Consider the following 23,236-nt stretch of genomic DNA (forward strand, 5'->3'; position numbering starts at 1 on the left):
TCGCCAGTGTGCTAATATCTCTCTCATTTCTTCTGTTATATTCCATAACAATGGTTTAAAATTGCTTAACATTTTCTTTTTTTCTTTTTTTTGAGACAGTCTCGGCTCTGTCACCCAGGCTGGAGTGCAGTGGCAGGTGCAATCACAGCTCATGGCAGTTTCAACCTCCCTGGTCTCTGGCGATCCTCCCACCTCAGCCTCCTGAGTATCTGGACACTGGTGTGCATCACCGTGCCCAGCTAATTTTTGTATTTTTTCTAGAGGCTGGATTCTGCCATGTTGTCCAGACTATTCTCGAACTCCAGGGCTCAAGGGATCCACTCGCCTTGGCCTCCCAAAGTGCTGAGATTACAGGCTTGAGCCACAGCACCCAGCCACTCAAACTGTTTAAAAATTTCAATGCCACGTGTTTCAAATGTTTAATCTAATTTTTTTAAAGATTAGATATAGTTCGAGAACTTCATACCATCTATGCCATCACCATTGAAATCTCCAACAGCCACAGAGTAACCTAAACAGGAAACCAAAGGGGAGAAGCGTCAGGACAAGTAAGTTATCTTCAGCAGGTTTGCTGAGTAAGCATTCCTTGAAAATATTTTCAAGAAACTCCTTTAATTATGTAGTATTTTGTCCCCTAGTCATAACAGATTCATATGTATATGATACATGAATTTTAAATGAAACAACTGAGTTAAATACTCAAATAGGCTATTTTTATTATAAAACTACAATTGTCTTATTAACCTTACAAAGGAGTCTGTTAAAAACGGCAAATTTACAATTCATCAAAAAGAAGCAACAAATAAATTCTCTTAGCAAGTACTATTTCTGTCATATATGACTTGTTTTAATATATCAGAAAGAAATTTAAAGAGAGAACACATGTTAATAAGTCCTAAAGACCAAAACTTTTATTTAACATCATGAATAAAACTTCAGGAGTTAGAATGCCTCCATTTGAATCTCTGAACAGCAAGTTACAAGCAAGTGACTTTGGGCAAGTTATTTTGCATCTCAGTGCCTTGGTGTTTTCACCTACAAAATGAGAATAATACAATATGCTTGACTCGTGAGGATTAAATGAGCGAATACAAATCAAGTCACCTTGAGGAATGCCCAGAACACAGTAAACATATCTTAAAAGCTAGCTATTATTATTATCACTGCACAAATAATTGCTCTCTTCAATTTCAATTACTGAAATGTAACATAACCAAAGTACTCATTAACAATTTAAAATTGTATATTCTGTATGTTTTTAAAAATCCTAATCTATTTCACATAAAATATTTTTCTGCTTAAAAGACCATAAGCAGATAAAAGCAAATACACCACAATTCCAAAAATGAGCAAATTTTGGTTTTACCTACCCAAATAACTGTCATCAAAAATAGCTTGTGCAGTCCGAGTTGCTAATTGGTTATTATACTTGATGCTGTAAACATTGGGGTCATATTTAGATACGATTTCTGCCACTTGATCCGAAATAAGCTGACCTAAAAAGAAGTATGTATGTATATATATATATATAAAATAAATAACCTTCAAATGGGATCTTTATGATTTTATGATGCAGATAATGTACCTGCATGAAAGAAAACAATATTAGATATTAGTACTTCTAATTATTAGCCTTACATAATTCTCCTTGATCATACTCAATTTGAAAATGGATATTCTTAACTTAAAATTATTTCTGTTTAAGCCAGTACTTAAAATCAGTCTCTGTTAATAAAAATTTAAGAAAACAGGATTTGTCTTAAACCACTAGAAAGCAATGTTATATATATGGAATAATGAAATCAAAGGCTATCACCCAACTAATCCATTAAAACATGAAAAATTCACTGAAACAATACTGTTACCTTTATAATCAGAATGATTGGTTCAATCGATATCTTTTTAACTAGTAATTTAAACATCTTTAGGAAACAACCTGAATGGATGAGTTCACCTTCGTTTACAACCTTGTTTTAAGCAGACAAGAAATCTAGATGACTACACAAAAACCAGCTTGTCCTCCATGCCAAGAAAGGATAGCTGGTTTATTACATGTTGTCTCCACAATATGGATACAATAATCTCTTATCATTCCTGCTGTTTTAGAAAGAAATGTGTAACAGCTAACATTTTCAGTCCTGTTCCCATCTGTTCAGTCACAGAGATTGAATCTACAGGACAGAAACACTTTCTCTGTCTTGATCACTACTTTATCATCTGGGCTTAAGCAGTACCAAGAACATACAAAATTCAATAAACATTTCCTGAATCGAAGAACAGAGGAAAATTCACTATTTTTTCTGAATAAAACATTCTTTTCTCCATTCTAACAACTACAATTCTGAGATCTGTGGAAAAATTCATTCTAACGTACTTATCCAGGGTGACATCTGCTGATTTTAATGTTATTAAAACAAAATACTATCTGCCAATTCACTGAGTCTGCTAGCTATATATTACATAAAACTTGTAATAAAATTTTAATAAATATATTAATAGTACCTCTCTGTCCTAATTTATTACTGTATCCTAATTATTGCACATGCCTATTTATTAATATTACTCTTATTTATGCAATACCCATGGCATTAAAAAAAAGTTCATACATGTTCACAGCTATATCTCTTAAAAAGACAAAGTTAACAAGTAGTCCTACTGAGAATCACAAAATTTAGCTTCCTTGACAGTTTTGGTTCCCAGGCATCCTCATCAGATACTTCCTTCCCCTCCACTGAATGACATAGTCAGCAATAAAGAAGAAAAATAAATCTGTATTTCTATATCTAACTAGAAAGTATTAATATCCCCTATTTTCTCACATGTACTTTAGAACTGCTATTTTTGTTGTAAAACAGTAAAACTCAATTATAATTTTTCTAAATCATTTTATTTCCCAATAGATATATAATCCATAGAAATTCCAATTTTTCAGTTTTGCTATGTTTTAGAAAGAGACAGGGATCACATTCTGATCCCTGTCTGTGATGCCTGAATTTTGTCTTTTTTTATTCCCTTCTTTGCCCTCCCTTTCAACATTCCACTTATTCCTATTTTTCATTCCTTCTTATTCTCCTTCCATCCTGTCATCCTCCAGCAAATCTCCTTCTTTAGCTTCCCTCTCCACAAGGCTAAAGCAAGCATGAGTTTTTCTACAAAGAAGCAATTCAGGAAAGCATAGTGTAGAATACAAGAGTAAAATTTGAAACTTTCAAATCAATATAGTCAAAGGATTTCTAATTCTTCCAAACACTGACAATGCTTGAATATCAGAATGCTAATACAAAATAGTTCAACTTATAAATAGTACTTTTTAGCAGAAACTAACAATATATTAATGAGATAAATAATTGTATATCTCTAATGATACACAAAGAAAGCAAATATTTAGTTATCTATTTTCAAACTGTCAGCAATAATCTGTTATACATATGTTCGAATGGTAATTTAATTAGGCCTCCCAGAATGACTGAAGAATAATATAATAATGTATCTTTATATCAATGCCAGTTTAATATTTTTTAGAAACCTAATAAGATCCTCTAATTTTATTTTATTTTATATATATTTTTTGAGACAGTGTCTCTCTGTTGCCCAGACTGGAGTACAGTGGTATGATCTTGGCTCACTATAACTTCCTCCTCCTGGGTTCAAGTGATTCTCTTGCCTCAGCCTCCTGAGTAGCTGGGATTACAGGCCCACACCACCATGCCCAGCTAATGTGTGTATTTTTAGTAGAGATGGGGTTTCACCATGTTGGCCAGGTTGGTCTCTAACTCCTGACCTCAGGTGATCGCCTACCTTGGTCTCCCAAAGTGCGGGGATTACAGGCGTGGGCCACCACACCTGGCTTTATTTTTTTATTTTTTATTTTTTTGGCAGAGACAGGGTCTCACTTTGCTGCCCAGGCTGGTTGTGAACTCCTGGCTTCAAGTGAGCCTCCCGCATCAGCTCCCCAAAGTGCTGGCATTACAGGCATGAGCCAGTGCACCCAGCAAAAGATCTTCAATTTTTAAGAAGTCCCCAAACACCTAGAGATCATTCTCAATATCAGTAATAAGAAAATAATCACTTAAATATCCTAACGAGCAACTTCAAAATACTTTCAAAACCTGCAACTTTTAGAATGCCACAGTTGGCCTATACAGATTGGTTTTGCACACTGCCTAACGATTGTATCATGGCCCCTAGAGTATAGACATGAAGAAGTATATATCACACACAATAAAAATAAATTACTTAAAATTACTTTATATATTTACTTTTAAAATATATTGAACATAAAAGTATATATTTACTTTTAAAATATTTAGTTTATTTTCTTCTAGGAATATATACACATTTAATATATATTATATATGTTATCTTCTTTTAAAAAACACTGTGTAAAATGGAGTGTTTATATACTTTAATTGTATTTCCATTTCTTTCTTTAAAATGATTTGTAAAATGTCATAGGCATACAATAAGCCAGGTGAATCAGTGACACATAGTCAATAATTGTAATTTAAAAAATATTAACCTACCTTGCCAATAAAAGCTACCAGGACCACCAAGAAGTACTCTGTCAGCCTAGATGAAATCACACAACAAAAAGGTATATATTTAAAGAACAAGTATCTCTCAAAATAGAAATCAATGAAAAACATAAGATATATATATATTTGTATATATGACTGAACAATACAGTAATGTATCTTTATATCATTACCAGGTTAATTAAGATGCCTTTTTTTTTTTTTTTTTTTTTTCGTACAGACAAGGTCTTCCCTCACCCAGGCTGTTCTCAAACTCCTGGCTTTAAGCAATCTTCCCAGCTCAGCCTATTAAAGCACTGAGTCTTATATGTATCTGTCTGTCTGTCTATCTATCTATCTATCTATCTATCTATCTATCTATCTAATCTATATTAAGGCAAACAAAATCATAAATCTCAAATTCATCTAACTCAGTTTCAGTGGTTTTCATTGTATCTTTTCTAAAACAAAATTTAAAAGAAGTTATAATGTATTCATTTAATATATGAAAATATACAACTTCTTGTGGATCTTGGCTGCTTCACATATTTGAAATGAGGTACTAATGCAAAGTATCATCAGGTTACAATTTTTTAAAGTCACTTCTTAATTTTGTATATTAAATTTGTGACTATATACAGAAAATTTTCTTTCTATAATCACTGAATAATTTTCTGCTAAAGGAAATACTTTTAGTGTCTCAGATCTAAACAGGAGTGAAGTTGAGAATAAAATTTTCAGGGTGTATTATACATATACAAATTATGCTTGCCTAGCATTTCTTACATTTAACTAACTAAAAGTGTCTAATTCTAGGTATATTGTGTTTGAGCACAATATTTGAGAAATCTCTTCTTGCTGGAGGTAAGATACATTTTTTTCCCCTCCAAATGTACATATAGCCCTTCCAAGCTTTCAACAGACAATCTTTTGCCTTGGCTATGTAAAAGACACTTCTAAGTCATCTGCCCTAAAAAGACACCCTTCTCTCAGAAATGTGTTTAAGAAAGTGAACATCTAATTTAGCAATGACTTTCACAGTATGAGAGTACTTTTGGGGTTATGGTTGTATAGGCATAAATACAGAAAAGATGGACATTATATATTTTAAAAATATATAATACCTATTTGGAAATGTATCATACAAGTTTTTTTTTTTTTTTTGAGACGGAGTCTGGCTCTGTCGCCCAGGCTGGAGCGCAGTGGCGGGATCTCAGCTCACTGCAAGCTCCGCCTCCCGGGTTTACGCCATTCTCCTGCCTCAGCCTCCCGAGTAGCTGGGACTACAGGCGCCCACCACCTCGCCCGGCTAGTTTTTTGTATTTTTTTTCAGTAGAGACGGGGTTTCACCGTGTTAGCCAGGATGGTCTCGATCTCCTGACCTCGTGATCCGCCCGTCTCGGCCTCCCAAAGTGCTGGGATTACAGGCTTGAGCCACCGCGCCCGGCCATCATACAAGTTTAAACCTAATATTTATTAATATACTTTATCTCTGGCTTACTTACATTCCGAATTTTGAGTAATATAGTATGAAATTTAGAGTATTAAAAACACATTACCTAGTAAGGAGAGCTAACTATAATTATCAGTACCTAGTCTAGAAAAAAAAAAAAAAAAAAGAAAAAAAATAAAATACAAATATGGATAAAATATAATTTGTTTTTAAAAATTGAGACGGGGTCTTGCTCTGTTGCTCAGGCTGGAATGCAGTGGCATGAACATGGCTCAATGCAGCCTCACTCACTGCAGTTCAAGCAATCCTCATGCCTTAGCCTCCCAAATAGCTGGGACCACAAGCACATGTCATCATGCCTGGCTAATTTTTAATTCTTTGTAGAGATGGTGTCCCACTATGTTGCTCAGGTTGGTCTCCTGGGCTCAAGTGATCCTCATACCTCAGCCTCCCAAAGTGCTGGGACTACTGGCATGAGCCACCGCACCCAGCCTACAAATTTTTAAAATAAGAAAAATGCTTTATTAGTTCTTATGCATCATATTATTTCAATTTCAGTTGTTTTCATACATTTAAGGCACTCCTCTTTGCTCACATTTCTAAGAAAGTCTACATATAAGCTTTCTAAGGAAGGGCTACACACAATCAATCAACATATTTTTTAGATTTCTCTAGAAAGAATACTCTCAATTTGATATTCAAAATGTGCATACTCCCCCACCACCAAAATAAATAAACACACAAAAGAAAAGTAAATAAAGAAAAGTACTTCAGAAAATTTACCTTTGAACATTTAAATGGAATTCTTATTTTCAGAAAATAGATTAAAAATATCAATTCTGAAGAGAATATTAATTTAGTTAACAATACATAGAGCCCTGCCTATGAGATTTCTTACAATTATTACACATTACATAAGTGAAGTCAGCTTCACTTAGTGCCTATAGGCACATAATAGATGGCAAACATGCATGTTTCCCAGCTTTTATGTAACTCTAATTTTGTAATAAAGCTCTCATTGACAGCTTTTGTAAGAAAAACAATTTTAATTAAAAATGTAGAACTTTAATATGCTATAAATTCATATAACTGGAAATGTTAATATTAAGTCATAATAGTTACCTATCATTTACTGAGGAGATTGTCTACTTTCCTCCATTCCCAGAGTGATGGGGGATGTCTCCCTATTTCAAATAAGCAATGTTTACTAGGGAGGGAATAATATAAGACAAAGAATGTCAAAATGAATGGATCGTTTTATTAACTGTTTTCATTAAAGAGGTAACAGCTGTAAAGGAGCTGAGTGACCAGTTTATTTTTAACCACAGTTCAGTCAGTAAGGTAGGTCTGAATCTCTTTCAGTCTTAAATGAGAACTTACTTTAGTAAAATCAATGCTGAATCCTCCTTGACAAAATCCCTGTCCATCAGCATCAATATCTTCTAAAATAAAAAGATTGGAAATATACACAAACCCAAAAACAAAGAACACAAAACAAAACATGAGAAAACCTGGTATCACTAGAATCATAAGATAACGTACTATTTTCTGAGAGTGGTCATTCACTCGGGCACTTAGTTATTACCACATTCCAAGAGAGTTAGTATGCATGTTTGTCAGCACCATTTACTCAGATATGGAAACAAAGATTAAATACCTGAACCAGTAACCAGAGAACAAAGAAACCAACTAAAATGATAAATTTCAAACCCTTTTTTAATCCACAATCCACAAAAAGATTATAATTTATATCACAACCCAACACACATTGTGTGTATAAAACATACAGAGACAACTTAAAATCTTACAAAACAATATTTGTATTATTGTATAGAATACACTCTAACATTTTCTATTTTATTTCATTTTATTTTTTTAGAAAAACTATTGCGGTTGTGACCTACTCCACTGATTCCATAAAACACTAACAAGTTGTGATCTGCAAGTTAAAAGTTCTGATCTGAAATTCCTTTATTCCTATTACCCTAAGACCTTGTTATTATTAATAGCAGCAAAGAGATACAGACATTCCTATACATACATTTTATAGCCAACAACAAAGATGAATAACATAGCTCAGAATTTCAGGAAATGGAGAGACCAGAACTTAATGCTCTTCAAAAAGTAAAATATAAAGCTCTCCTCACATGTTTAGTATGGAGATCTAATTAAAGTAACCATCTTTTCATGACACTTTCAGGTATTTTCCAACCATAGTAGGCTCAATAGTTTTGCTCTTGTGTAGTTGTTCCCTTCTTAGTAGTTCTCACAGAAAGGGACTAATTCTGAGAAATCAGACAATTAATTTAAATTAATTTTAATCATGAGCAATACAGTACCTAGAACACATGTAAGGATGAATCTGAACACTTCCCCCTTAATTTACTTTGAGGATAACAGAGAACAATGGAAAACACTATCCTTCAGTTATCAAAGACTTACTGTGGCCAATGTTACAAATACATTAAAAAGTTGTACTGTTACTTTATTTGCCACCCAAATACAGGAACCAAAAATATCTGTTTTCAGTCATAAGGACAAACTTCTAAGGACTTCTGCCAAATAATCCCATCAGAAATTTTGAACCCATTTTTAAAGCCTGGAAACTGCCCAAAGATTACATATTTAATATCTAAATTTTTTTAAAGTTTTTTTTTTTTTTTTTTAAAGAAAATAGCCTCAAGAGTATAATGCTAAACCAACGTAAAGTTTTCTAACCAAGAGGGAGTGGGAAAATGTGGGGCTGGGGTTTCCAGCGTCCAGTGAATCAGACTAAGGAATTCTGCTCTAACCTCAAGTTAGAGCAAGTCAGCTATTTATTTCCTTTATTCGAGTTGCATCTGGGGGAACTATTTCAAGCTATTTATAAAGACATCCTTTTTTTGATTATCATACTGTACAATTATCTGCTTTATTTGGTTTCCCAGAATATCCAGTTAAAAAGCATGACTGTCCCTTAAAATTTTCTTAACAGGTATATATTAAACTGAGTGCTTTTGCCAATTTAAAGACTTTATGTTGAATATAAACTATTTTGGTGCAGGCTCTGGTACTTATTCCTGCGGATGGTTAACACTTCTCCCACTTGTTAGGTCTGGTAATGACATTACAAATAGTAATATTATTGGTTCTGACAGTAAGATCAGCTAGGGTTTATTAAGCCTTTACTCTGAGTCAGGTATTATGCTAAAGCATTTTACATGACATCATCTTTTTTAAGTCTTTATACCAATCCTATGAGAGAAACTATTATTACTCAATAATTTGTACAGATAATGGAACTGATGCTTAGGCAAATTAGGTAACTTGACCATAGCCAACCAGCTAGTAAATAAGAGAGTGGGACTTGAATCCGGAGGTGCCTATAACACTACACTGCACTGTCTTAAATCAGTAGTATCTTTATCATTCCCTGAGTAATGACAAAGGGAAAGGAAAGGAAAAGCCAACTAGAAATCATTACTGAGAAAAATCTATGTTCAAATAATATTAGCATCAGAAAGCACACAGAAGGAACAGAAGATTCAGTCTGAGCATGGAGTTGAAAGGGTATTGGCATCATATGATTCGTGGCTAGGCAATTTAGAACAGAAGAACATCTGGTCTACTGCATAATGTCCTTTGTCATTGCTCAGGAAATGATAAGTACATTGTTGATTTCAGACAGTGCAGTGTAGGGGTGTAGACACGCGTGGGGTCAGGTCTATACTCTCATTTACTAGCTGGTTGGCCATGGTTGAGTTACTTAATTTCCCTAAGTAACTTGGTTTTTTTGTTTTTTGAGGTTGTTTTTTATGCTTTTCCTAAGAGTTGAGGTTTTATCATGCAGTTATGAAAAAGCTGAAAGCAAATGTAATCAGTAATAAGGTAAGTTAGTGACAGACAGTGAAATTCCTTATCCAGGATGTCCATATAAGTCAGGTTAAAAACAGAACAAACCAACTAACCAAACCACCAAAACAAACAAACAAAAAGAAAAAACCCAAAAGCAAACAAACAAATAAACAAAACAACCCACAATCTGCCACCAAGACAAGCAAAGTTACTAAGAAGTTAGCAATGTAGTCCCACAAAACTGACACCACCTCATAAAACCAATTATTGGTTTGCATAATTTACTGAAGTATGAAACAGATAAAAAAACACTAAATTTATATCTCTGAAATTTTTTGTGTGAATTGGTGTTTTACCAATGATGAAACAAAGGCCCAGAGTGGTTAGGTGAATTACCCACAGCTATAGGTGGATTGTCAGCAGAAAATCAGAATATAACCCAGGTTCTCAGACTTCCACTCCTAAGTCTTCTTCTCCAAACAAGATGCCCTTCACAATTTAGGCCTATTATAGGTGGTTTAATATTTCAAAGGTTGAATCAAAAAGCATGTACAATAATCAAGGGTTACTGAAAGCGCCAGGCCTATTAGAAACAAAGGCATGCACTTTGCTTTTTTGTTTTTTGAGATTGTTCTTTAAGCTTTCCCTAAGATTTCAGGTTTTATTATTTAGATCAGGGTTCAGCAAACTTTTCCTGTAAAAAGTCGAACAGTAAATATTTTAGGCTCATAGTGTAGCAACTCAACTCTCAGAACTCTACTAGATCATTACAGATAACACATCAACAAATGGGTGTGGCTGTATTCCAATAAAACTTCATTCACAAAAAGAGGCCCACAAGCCAAAGTTCATTGACCTGATTTGGATACTTTAGAAAATATAGCTTTGGCCGGGCGCGGTGGCTCAAGCCTGTAATCCCAGCACTTTGGGAGGCCGAGACGGGCGGATCACGAGGTCAGCAGATCGAGACCATCCTGGCTAACACGGTGAAACCCCCTCTCTACTAAAAAAAATACAAAAAATTAGCTGGGCGAGGTGGCGGGCGCCTGTATTCCCAGCTACTCTGGAGGCTGAGGCAGGAGAATGACGTAAACCCGGGAGGCGGAGCTTGCAGTGAGCTGAAATCCGGCCACTGCACTCCAGCCTGGGTGACAGAGTGAGACTCCGTCTCAAAAAAAAAAAAAAAAAAAAAAAAAAGAAAATATAGCTTTAAATGACTTTATACTTTCTGTGCCTAAACCAAATAAGAGCATTCTGTGAACAAGGGAATCATCATTAGAATGCATGTTTTCAGGAGATTTCCATGTATTCTTATATATCAGGAATTATTCAAACCTAGGTCATGAAAGCAGGAGGTATTCTTTATAGAAAAGCTGCGCTTAATACAGAAGCAACTGAAATGGAAAACATTTTCTATTGTGAATAATGTAGAGGAAAGGTTCTTTTGGAATAGACAAACTTAGGTTTAAATCCTCATTTGACCATTCAGAACTTCAACACTGACCTATTCTATATGTACCCTGAAAATAGTGAAAGTCAGTCATAGCAGCTACTTCTCTGCACGTACTTGATGCTCCAGAGTGGGTGGCTTGCTCCTTTTGCTTACTCCTGCTTCTTTGCACCTCTTTCTGCCCAGAATGTCCCCACTCTTAACCCCATGAGATGTGGAAATAAAATTGCCTCAACTATGTGATTCTCAGTTCCCACATGCATCAGATGAAAATAAGGGTGTATTGTGTGTGTGTGTACATCATATAAGTAATAAATAACAAACCTGGCATACAAGGGTTAACTCATTCTTCATAGCTATTAAATTATCTTCTCAAATAGGAACATTTTTGCAATAAAGAAATTAAAAATACAAATTTAATCTTCAGATTCTCTACCTACTACCAAAGATGACAGTACCATAACCAAAATACCAACATAAAGATGGCAGTACAGATGGCATCCAAGCCCTGAGGATAAAGCCTCAATTTCCCTCATCCTGTGCAGTGTATGCTTTCTAACCTAATTTTTTCTCTTTCCTAACAAACAATACAGATTTGGGTAGGTATCACTCTTTTAATGTTCACTTCCCACTTATAATAGGTAGGATCAAAGTGTTGGGCTAAGAAAATAACTGTTTATTGAAATAATCTGCAGTCTCCCGTAGTTTTAACTACTTAGAATTTGGAAGACAGAACAGTCCCTTTGACCTAGTGTCACATGTCACCTAACATGGACAAAACAAATATAGGAGTAAGAGTCTTACATGTTGTGCATTTGTTACTAATTTTCTCTAATAAACTATGTGGTGACCAGTGGAACACAAAAAATAATGGCCTAAGGGCTCTAGGCATAAACTCTATACCACATTTCAGTAATCTATTTTTATGCTTCTGGTATAAGGAAGATCTAAAGTAGTAGCTAATTCAGCAAAGAGTAGCGGGGCACAAAAGGATTGGAATCTCCAAAGAGAAGAGGATGTACAGATTTTGGAAAAGCATAATCAAAATTATAATTGCTTCAAGTCATCTTTAGTCATGATATTAATTCCTTTTGAAATTTCAAGTAATATTAGCAAAGAGCATAAAATCCTCTGGATCACCAAAAAGGGGTGGGCTTGGTAGCAGGTTAACAAAGAAACTCTGATTAAGAGCAGGAAAATTCAGAGTCAAGACTCCTGAGTTCAATGTTCATCTTCCTATATAAACTTTGGCTCTTTAAGACATAATATTTTTTATTTTTGACATCATTATTAGTATAAAGCAGGAGTTCTCAAACTTTGGTATCAGAATTGCCTTGCAGAGTCTGTTAAAAATTCAGGTACCCAGGCCTGACCTAGAGCTACTGAATCAGAATCTTTGGTTGTAGGGTCCACATCTTCTCTGTTAGAGAAGCTCAAATGAGCATCTTTTGACTATTAGTCATCAAAAATACAGGTTCTTAAAATCATATACGAATGAAGGAAGATGAAAATGAGTTCTTAGAAAAAGTAAACCTGTTTACTTCACATTTGTAATCTCTTTACCTTAGTAGGATTGTTTTCATTTTGTTCTCATAATATGTCTATATGTTTTAATCACACACACACACACACACACACATATTTTTAACAAACTAGGCTTCCCACCCCTCTTCTTAAAGGCTGGTACAATATCCTGTACATACGTGATCTGCATGGAGCATACTCAACAGTCTTTGTTCCATCTTGAAGAAAGCATGTTCCAACAGGCTCTCGCTCCTGTTTCAACTCAGTCCTCCAATGGTACAATGGGGCACAGGCCTAAAATCAAAGGTTTAGTCCATGACATAAAGATTTTCTAAAAATTTAGTGTTTCAGATGCTCTATACTACTTCAGAATATAACACCACTTTCTCTTTTTTTGAGATGGGGTCTCAGTCTGTTGCCCAGGCTGGAGTGCAGTGACGTGATCATGGCTTGCTGCAGCCTTGAACCCCTGAGCTCAAGTAATTGGCCTTACCCTCTTGAGTAGCATGTGGCATGGGACCACATGTGAATGCCACCATGCCTGGCTAATTTTCTAAAATTTTTTGTAGAAACGCGATCTCACTATGTTTCCCAGGCTGGTCTCTAACTGAACTCAAGCAATCCTCCTGCCTCAGCCTCCCAACATGCTAGCTGTAAGCTAACACACCCACCACACCTGGCCAACTTGCAAAGCATTCATAGAAATTAATCAAACCTATCCTATACCTTAAATTCCTTACCATAGTGGTAAATAAAGATTTTAAAAGAAGTCTTTGTCTCACATTATTCTGAAGGCCATATTTGTGGTCCAAATTTTTTTTCAAAATAGTTAGAAAAATTGTTATTTCAGGTAGTATATTTCTTGATGCAATATGCTATGCTAAAGGTAGAGACCAAATTAGGTTTTGAACTAAGTAACACTCATGCATATGGAATATATCCCCTAAATTATACAGCAAATAATTTATTAAGAGAGCAAAAGAATGTGCAGTATTTACTTACTTTCCAATAAAACTGACCTTTTTGTTTTCAGCATTCTAGATTGAAATATCACGTAGAGTAGCAGAGTAATGAATGCTTTAACAGCATAGTAATCTACCAAATGTGTAACAATTCATTTAGTGAAAAAGGTTTAATTGGTTTTCTATAACACTTTTTGAAGCAAAGTGCTAACATAAGCACTGCAGAACACCAGTACTGACTTATTCTATATGTACCCTGAAAACAGTGAAAGTAGGTCATAGCAGCTACTTCTCTACACGTACTTGATGTTCCAGAGTGGGTAGCCTGCTCCTTTTGCTTACTCCTGCTTTGCACCTCTTTCTGCCTAGAATATCTCCACATTTAACCCAATCCTTCACCTCCAATTGCTGAAATGTGGCACATCCTTTAAAGTCTGCTGAAACTTCACCTCCTAAGTAAATCCTATGCAGCATAATTAGATGAAAAAATAAAGGCAATAATAAATAGTATGTAAATAATTAAAATAGGAAGAGTGGTCTCTGAGGAAATTAAATTAAAGCTGAAATCTGAATGACAAAGGGCTAGCCAAGTAGAAATCATAAAGACAACTAATACAAGCAGAGGGAACACAAACACTAAGGCACTAACTGAAATGATTTGGAATGTGGAAGAAATAAAGACAAGCCTGGCTTTAGTATGTAAGATGGAGTGAGAGGAGGCCAAAGACATAGCCAGTGACTTGTTTTTGGAGATGTTTTTAAGACAGTATGAGCTTATCATACTTATTCAGAGAGTGATAGAAAGCCACTTGACTGTTTTAATCAAGGTAAAATGCTCTGGTTCACTCTGGTCCTTCTTGCAGTTAGGGTAAGAGAAGCAGCAGCAGGATGAGAAGAGCCATTGCATTGGTCCAAGGGGGTAATGATGGTGGCTTGTTGCAGGGTAGAAAGAGCGGACATGTAGATCTACTGATAAATGTGAGATATATTTTTGAGACAGATTGCGAGTGCTCACTAGTGAATAGGGCGGAAAATTAGGCCTCCTAATAAACTGGGAAATATATATATATATTATATATATATGTATATATATATAATAGCTTTTTATTCGTTTTTCTTCTTTCATGGAAGGAAACAAGAGTCCTATTTTGGCCACATTCATTTGGAAGCCAAATAGGTAGTCTGGAAATACGACTTAAAGGGTCCAGGGAGAATTAAAAGCTAGAGATAATAGATTTGGGGATTATACTTACAGCCATAGGAGAGACTAGGAACCTCTAGGTAAAAGTTGTAGTTAGAAGAAGCAAAGGAAGCTACATAGAGATCAAGGACACCCCAATATTTGGAAATTGAATGGAAGAGGAGCCATTAAAGGAGACTACAAAAGAGCAGCCAGTAAGATAGGAGAAAAACCAGGAAAATACAGTTCACAGAAACCAAGAGAAGAAAAATTTAGTTAAAAAAAAAAAAAAGGGATGTTGACTATTCTGAATAATGCTGAGAGTGCAAGAAAGATAAAAATAAATACCAGCAGAGAAAACAAAACATAATGGTATGTATGTATGTACATATATATAAATGCTAGTGAATTTCAGTGACCTGAAAGTCAATGGTGACATAGGAAAGGGAATGTGAAGTAAAGAACTAGGATGGCTACCATAGAAAACATTTCAGAAAGTGTCTGAGAAGAGGAGCAGAGGAATGGACAGCAGCATAGGGGGAGATGAGGCGAAGGAAGGTTGTTACTTTTTTTTTCTTTGTTCTGTATCCCACTTCAACATCATGTTGTATTTTCAAAGAGAAGTGGCCGGGCTTGGTGGCTCAGGCCTGTAATCCCAGCACTTTGGGAGGCCGAGGTGGGCGGATCACCTGAGGTCAAGAGTTAGAGACCAGCCTGGTCAACATGGCAAAACCTTGTCTCTACTAAAAATACAAAAATTAGTCAGGCATGGTGGCAGATGCCTGTAATCCCAGCTACTTGGGAGGCTGCAGCAGGAGAATTGCTTGACCCTGGGAGGCGGAGGTTGCAGTGAGCCGAGACAGCACCACTGCACTGGGTGACAGAGCAAGACTCCATCTCAGGGGAAAAAAAAAGGAGAGAGAAAGAGAGGAAGTAGTAAAGCATTTGTTAACCAAAGCCACACTATTCCTATACTTGGCTGGGTGGAAATAAACTGATAGGAACTATCAAGTGGGGCAGGTAAAACAAAGTAGGAATGAGGGTGAAAAGAAGTGAAAGCCTGTTCAAGAAGGGCAAGAGAGATGGCCTCTTTGGACAGAGTGGCCTTTGATCAGAGCTGTCTTATGTTGTTATACCTTGCACCCTTGAGCATACTGAATTTTACTATCAGCTTGAAAATATAAAACCTCCTGTGTCTCTACATAAACTGACTAAACTCACCTGTGAATAAATATCCAGAAGACTTACCAAAATTTTATCTTGTTTCGACCTCACAGATGCTCCAAACCACTGATGGGACTTAAATTCCAATGGATCGTCCTTGGCATAATCTCTATTGCCTAAAAAAGAATATTGTGAGTAGTAAGACCCAAAATATACTGTTCTTAACATAACAGTTTATTTTTATCCAGCCAGGTTGAGAAATAGTACACCTTTGATTAATCAAATACTCCACTGTTTATTTTTCTCATATATACTTTATATACACTAGAGACTTTCAACTAATCAGAAACATAGAATACATGATAACCCAGAAGTGCCTCGGTGTTATTATTAGTCCCATTAATTATCATAATACATGATTGAAAAAGCAATTGTAAATAGTTTTCCAGTTGCTCAACAGTTAGATAATTAATTATTAAACAAATACATATGATCATCTATTCCCAGAAGTTCTTTCTGTAGGGCATAAAGATATTTATGAAAATTAAATGGTATGAAACACTTTTGTGTAAAATGCTATAAAAGACAAGACTGAGACCTGTGCCTGTGACATAACAATGCAAGAATTAGAATCCAGGAAACCTGATTTGGTTGGTAGAAAAAAGAGTTCAATATGGCACACTCCAATCAAACACTTATTTTTATTACTTCAGTCCTCACTATTGAGAAAATTATTTCTGTACACTAAAACTCCAGTGTCAAAAACAAAATGATGCATTGGGATAGACCAAACATCACTATATTCTTACCAATACAAGTATATTTGCCTACAGCACACCTGGGATAGTACTCAAAAATGTCAATATCGTGGAAGACAAAATGAGTAGGAAACACTTCTAGATTAAAAGAGACCACTAAGGCATGGCAACCAAATGTAAGATGTGATCTCTGATTGAATTTTATGTCCAAATAAGTTTTTTCAAAGTTACAAGGACTTTATTGGGATAAATGTGGAAATGTGAATTGTGAACTAGATAACAGTAATAATGTATAATTCAGCAATAATTACATTGTTAATATTACATTATTCATAATAATGATTTGTTTCTAATATGTGATGACTATATTGTAGTTACATAAGAAAATGTCCTAGTTTATAGGCGATACATGCTGAAGTATTTAGGGGTTAAGTGTAACAATGTCTGCAACAATAGGTGAAGCTAGGTGAACAGTGTATTGTTCATTGTTCATTGTATTACTGAAATTCAAATTTTTACAGGTTTGAAAATTTTCAAAATAATATTTAAGACATAGTAATCAATAGTACAAAATATATGTACAAGACTAATGGTACCTTCTCACCTTTTTAACACTTTATTGTATTTACTTTAACTATAAAAGTCTTATTCATTACAAAACAAACCAAAACATAAAACAAAGCCATATATAAAGATAAATCTAAATACCACAACCCCATTATAAAGAAATGACCTCTGTTAACACATTACTATCTATCCTAAAGACTTGTTTCATGAATATATGCATGTTTTTATATGTAAAACAGATATTAAATCAATATTTAAGATAACAGTAAACTTATCATTATAATGCTTAATAAGCCACTTATAAAGGCAGACCTATAATATCATTTTCATTGCTGTGTAGTATCCTATTAAATAGCCACAGAATACTTTATTTAATCAATCCCCTACATATCCCTCAATTTCAAATTTAGGAATATTTCTATTTTTGGAGGGCAGTAGTGTGATCACAGTTCACTGTAGCCTCAACCTCCTACGCTCAAGTGATCCTCCCACTTCAGCCTCCAGAGAAGCTGGGTCTACAGATGCATGCCGCCATGCCTGGCTAATTTTTGTTCTTTCTGTAGAAACAGGGTTTCATCATGTTGTCCAGGCTAGTCTTGACCACCTGAGCTCAAGGTCAACCTGCCTCAGCCTCCCAAAGTGCTGAGATTACAGGTGTGAGCCACCATGCCTGGCTGATACACTTATTTTTATGTGAAAGAATACTCTTATCCCTCATCCCTAGTCTCTGAAACAAGTCATGCTTATTCCCACCTGCAGGCATTTGGGTCTGAGGTCCTCTTGCCTAGAAACTTTATTCCCTCCACTCTGGATTCAAATCCTAACTGAAAATTCAGGTGTGTTTCTCTATTCACAGAAGAGTGGATAATCTTGAATTTTTTAAGAGAATTGTGAGTTGTTCACTGTAACTACAGAGAATGATCAGGAAGGGAGTGGTTATCAAGAGCCTTTTCTTCTTTTTCTTTTTTTTTGAGACAGAGTCTTGCTCTGTCGCCCACGCTGGAGTGTAGTGGCACGATCTCAGCTCACTGCAACCTCCGCCTCCCGGGTACAAGAGATTCTCCTGCCTCTGCCTGCCGAGTAGCTGGGATTACAGGCGCATGCCACCACGCCCAGCTAATTTTTTGTACTTTCAGTAGAGACAGGGTTTCACCATGCCAGCCAGGCTCGTCTTGAACTCGTGACCTCAGGTGATCTGCCCACCTCAGTCTCCCAAAGTGCTGGAATTGCAGGCATGAGCCACCTTGCCTGGCCAAGAGCCTTTTTTCCTTAATTGATATATAATAATTTTGCATATTCAAGGGGTACATAGTGATGTTTCAATACATATAATCTATACTTATCAGGTCAGTGTAATCAGCATGTTCATCACCTTGAACATTTAGTACTTTTTTGTGTTGGGAACATTCGATTCCTTCCTTCTACCTATTCGAAATTAGATAATACATTATTTTTAACTATAATAATCCTACAGTGGTAGAAAACACTAGAACTTACTCCTCCTATCCAGCTGTAATTTTGCCGCCATTCTCTCTACCTTTCCCAGCCTCTAGTATCTTCTACATTTTACTTCTATGACATCAACTTTTTCTTAGCTTCCACCTATGAGTGAAAACACACAGTGTTTAATTTTCTGTTCCTGGCTTATTTCACTTAACATAGTACCCTCCAGTTCCATCCATGTTGCCATAAATGACAGGACTTCATTCTTTTTATGGCTGAACACACACACACACCATTTTTCCACTGTATATACATATTCCTGAACACAGACAGGAATATATATACATTATATATATATATAAAATAATGTATACACACACATATATATGTACACACCATGTTTTATCTATTCATCTCTTGTTAGACACCTGAACTGATTCCATATCTTGGTGATTATGTACAGTGTTCCAAAAAACACGGGACACAGATGTCTCTTTGACATACTGATTTCCTTTCCTTTGGATAAATACCTAGTAGTGGGATTGCCAGATCATATGGTAGTTTCATTTGTAGTTTTAGAAGAACCTCCGTACTGTACTCCATAGTAGCTGTATTAATTTACATTCCCACTTTTGTCAAGAGCGTTTATGCCATGGTAAGAATGGGCTTTATGGGATTTCTGAGTTGCCTTCTATGCTAAGTATTTTTTCTCAATTATTATATTCCTGAAAAGTGAAATTTATTCTTTATTAAAGGTTATCCAATCTCTCCCTACCACTTTGAAAATTTACCTCCATGACTGTTTTTCTTAACAAATGTTACATCTCTTTAAACTTGTATATGGTGGCACAAGATGCTGCTGGGCACTGTCAAGCAGCATAGGCCTGCAGAGCTACCATGTTCTGTTTCCTATTTCTTTAAAAAAGTATCAAAAACATCCCTTCCCATAACAGCTATGGATATCTGTCTTTGAGGACATCAGGGTTAGCTTAAGCTAGAAAATTCATGCAAAATCAGTACGAATTTGACATATCTTTTTGGAAACCAAAGTAGTCCAGTATAACTGGATATAATGCACTGGCATACATTGGCACCCAAAACTTAGTCAATGGTCTTCAAAAAGAAAAACATCATCCACTGCTTTCAATGCCTTCAGCTGCAACAGAGTTACAAGCTCATGTTACCATCTTTTTAAGAAGTTTGCTCATTAGGAAGTTTTTCTTTACTAATCAAAATTGTTCTTCTGGAGACCAAGTCTTAAAATCCTTGATTCAACATTACATAGAAGTTTCAGCCAGAGGAAGTACAAACAGAGTGGGTGAAGAGAAAGCAAAAGAAAGCCTGCTCTCCAGATAAACTGACAAGAAGGTCATTCATGGCCTGGCAGCTATCCTGAGGCACATGAGTGAAGTAAATATTCTGAATCACAGCCCTGAAGTCAGCATTTATAATGATATTGAACCTCCTCAGATGGCCTGGACTATGCTGACACACTTGAAAAGGAAACAGGACACAGACAACCACAGAAACTCAAGGGCTGGAAGAAATGCTTTTGCAGGCAACAGCCAAGAATACCAAGATTTCTGTCCATAATCACAAAAGCCATTGGAAGATTAGCTCTGTTCACCCAGATAAATAAAAAAGAAAAAAGAGTATCTCACACAATAAAATAATTTTATTTAATTATCTAAATAAATAAAAGTATTTAAATAACTTAAATCTTAAATATCATTTATTTAATAATCTTTAAATCTCTCTAATAAAGTTGAGAAGAAATTGCTCTGTATTATGTAAATTAACATACGGCTCTGTACTACCACTTTCAAAAATACAGAGGAAAATTTTGCTAGAGAAACTTGAAATTAATAAGCAAGTAAATCACTAGAGACTTGAAAATTTCATGTCTGTTTTGCCAGGTTTTCAAACTTGTCATTTGCATTTTATCAAACTCCTATGACTGCATGCTTGAGGACAGAAGCAAATGAGAAAAGCAGATTGCCGTAGTTTTCGACTCTACTCCTTATTAGCAGCCAACTTTTTTCCCTGGTGTTTCCAAAGGCACTGTCAACACATTCGGCATTCAACTTGCTAGACAATTATGGGCAGTGCTTATTTTTAAGATACAATTACCTTCTTTCCCTAAGCAAAATGTTTTGTTTCTTCTTTTCATACCAAAAGAGCATCCCTTGGAACAAGATTATGTCACCTTTTTGTGAAAAGGCCAAAGTGAACAAGAATGCTAAAGCATCAGAAAAGCAAGAGAGTCAACTTCCATTTTGAAACTAAATGTGGTTTTAGTCACTTGGCTCCTATTCATTACTATGACTTGTATGAATAATGAAATAATTCAGGTCCTTAACTTACTTTTTGCTAAAACAAATGATTAAAAAAAGTAAAAAGAAAAAAAAGCTATTAAAACAATACCACCCTGCATTCATAGACAATTTACAGACTTTCTTAAGCAGCTTTTTACTTCAAACATCACTTGCTTAGTTGTACTTCCTGTAACAAATTTGCTAGGAAAAAAATCTCCCAATAAAGCATGCTTATTTATTATGTAAAAATGGACAGGTTAGTGGAAGAAATCTCTTTGATTATTTAAATAAATAAATCATAAATAAATGGGTACCTCCTATGTCTATATGCTAGTAATATAGCATTAAATGAGACAGATAAGTCTTTGCTTTTGAAGGAGAAAAGTAATACATAATTATATAAAATATTTTCAGAGAGCCATAAATACCATAAGATAAATTTGAGAGAAAATGATTTGGAGGTCAGACAACTACTGTAATCATGCATTTATCTGTAACCCAATGCTATTTTGAAATAACATATTCCATTGATTCAGAGCTGCAAATATTCAGATACTAGCATGTCTAAAATCTGAATGTGTACAATAGTCAATGGTGACGTATTTATAATGGTGACACTTTTAGTATTTTTAGTAGTACATAAATAGTACATCAAAGGCACCTTTACATTCACAGTCAACTGATTTTTGACAAAGATGCCAATGCCAAGCAAATTCAGTGGCAAAGAAATAGTCTTTTCAACAAATGGTGCTGGGACAACTAGATACCCATATACAAAAAGATTAATTTGGAACCATACTTCAAACCATACCAGAAAATTAACTCAACACAGATCACAGGTATTTTTAAATGTAAGAGCTAAAACTATGTAACTCTTAAAATAAAACAAGGAAATAAATCTTCATGAACTCGGGTTAGGCAATGATTTAGAAAACCAACAGCATAGTGATAACACAGTAGATATATTAGCCAATTAAAATTTAAAAATTTTCTGCTTCAAAAACACCATTTAAAAAGTAAAAAGACAACCCTCAAAATTGGGGAAATTACTTGCTTATCAAATACTGGATAAAAAAATTATATCCTAAATAATATGAAAAAAAAAAAAAACCTCCTACAACTCAGTAAGACAAACAACTAAATTAAAAATAAGCAAAGAATTTGAACAGATGTTTCTCCAAAGAAGAAATAACAGCCAGTAAGCACAAGAAAAGATGTTCAACATTCATCATCATCAGGTAAATGCAAATAAAAACCACAACAAAATATGCCTTCACACTCATTAGGATGGTTATTATAACATAAAAAAGACAGAATATGAGTGTCCATACGGATATGGAGACACTGAAACCCTCATACTTTTCTAATAGAAATGTAAAATGGTACAGCCACTTTTGAAAATAGTTTGACAGTTTTTAAAAAAGGTAAATGTAGATTACCATATGACGCAGCAATTCCACTCCTAGACATCTGTCCAAGAGAAGGCAAAACATATGTCCACACAAAGATTTGCACAGGAATGTTCAGAGTAGCATTATTCATAATAGCCAAGAAGCAGAAAACACTCAAATGTGCATCTACTGGTATAAACAAAATGTTTATTCATTCAGTTGAATACTGTTAGGCAATAAAAACGAAATGTAGCACTGATACATGCCATAATATGAATGACTATGTATCACATAATTCTGTTTATATAAAATATTCAAAACCAAAATATGTAGACACAGAAAGTAAATTAATAGCTGCTTAGGGCAGGAGGTACAAATGGGGACAAACTGAAGTTGGACACATTTCTTTTCAAGGTAATGGAGATGCTGTGGAATTAGGCTGTAGTAACAGCTATAAAACTCTATAAATATAGTAAAAATTCATTGAATTATACACTTAAAACAGGTCAATGTTATGGTAAATTATATCTCAATAAAGCTGTTTTTAAAAATGACAAATTTGTCAGGAGAAAAAGTACCTGCAGCATTGAACAGAAATGTGTGTGTGTGTGTGTATGTATATGTGTGTGTGTGTGTGTGTGTGTGTATATATATATATATATATGAAATGACTTTTTCAAA

General features: G+C 34.9%; 1 protein-coding gene across 3 annotated transcripts in view; it reads right to left on the reverse strand.

Moving 5' to 3' along the window:
* The window catches only part of ITGAV (integrin subunit alpha V), a 90,868-nt gene that overhangs the window by 42,688 nt on the left and 24,944 nt on the right, over nt 1-23,236 (reverse strand). The window contains exons 3-8 of one of the 3 annotated variants that reach the window (XM_010370303.2): nt 16,166-16,257; nt 12,955-13,069; nt 7,348-7,409; nt 4,524-4,569; nt 1,371-1,496; nt 467-511 (exon numbers count right to left, since the gene is read on the reverse strand). In XM_010370303.2, the coding sequence (XP_010368605.2) occupies nt 467-511; nt 1,371-1,496; nt 4,524-4,569; nt 7,348-7,409; nt 12,955-13,069; nt 16,166-16,257 (486 nt within the window). Of the gene's footprint in view, nt 1-466; nt 512-1,370; nt 1,497-4,523; nt 4,570-7,347; nt 7,410-12,954; nt 13,070-16,165; nt 16,258-23,236 lie in introns of those variants that run through there. The other 2 variants (XM_010370304.2, XM_030916367.1) reach the window with 2 other exon arrangements.

This window comes from Rhinopithecus roxellana, chromosome 14 (genome assembly GCF_007565055.1).
Source record: "Rhinopithecus roxellana isolate Shanxi Qingling chromosome 14, ASM756505v1, whole genome shotgun sequence".
Classification (NCBI taxonomy): domain Eukaryota; kingdom Metazoa; phylum Chordata; class Mammalia; order Primates; family Cercopithecidae; genus Rhinopithecus; species Rhinopithecus roxellana.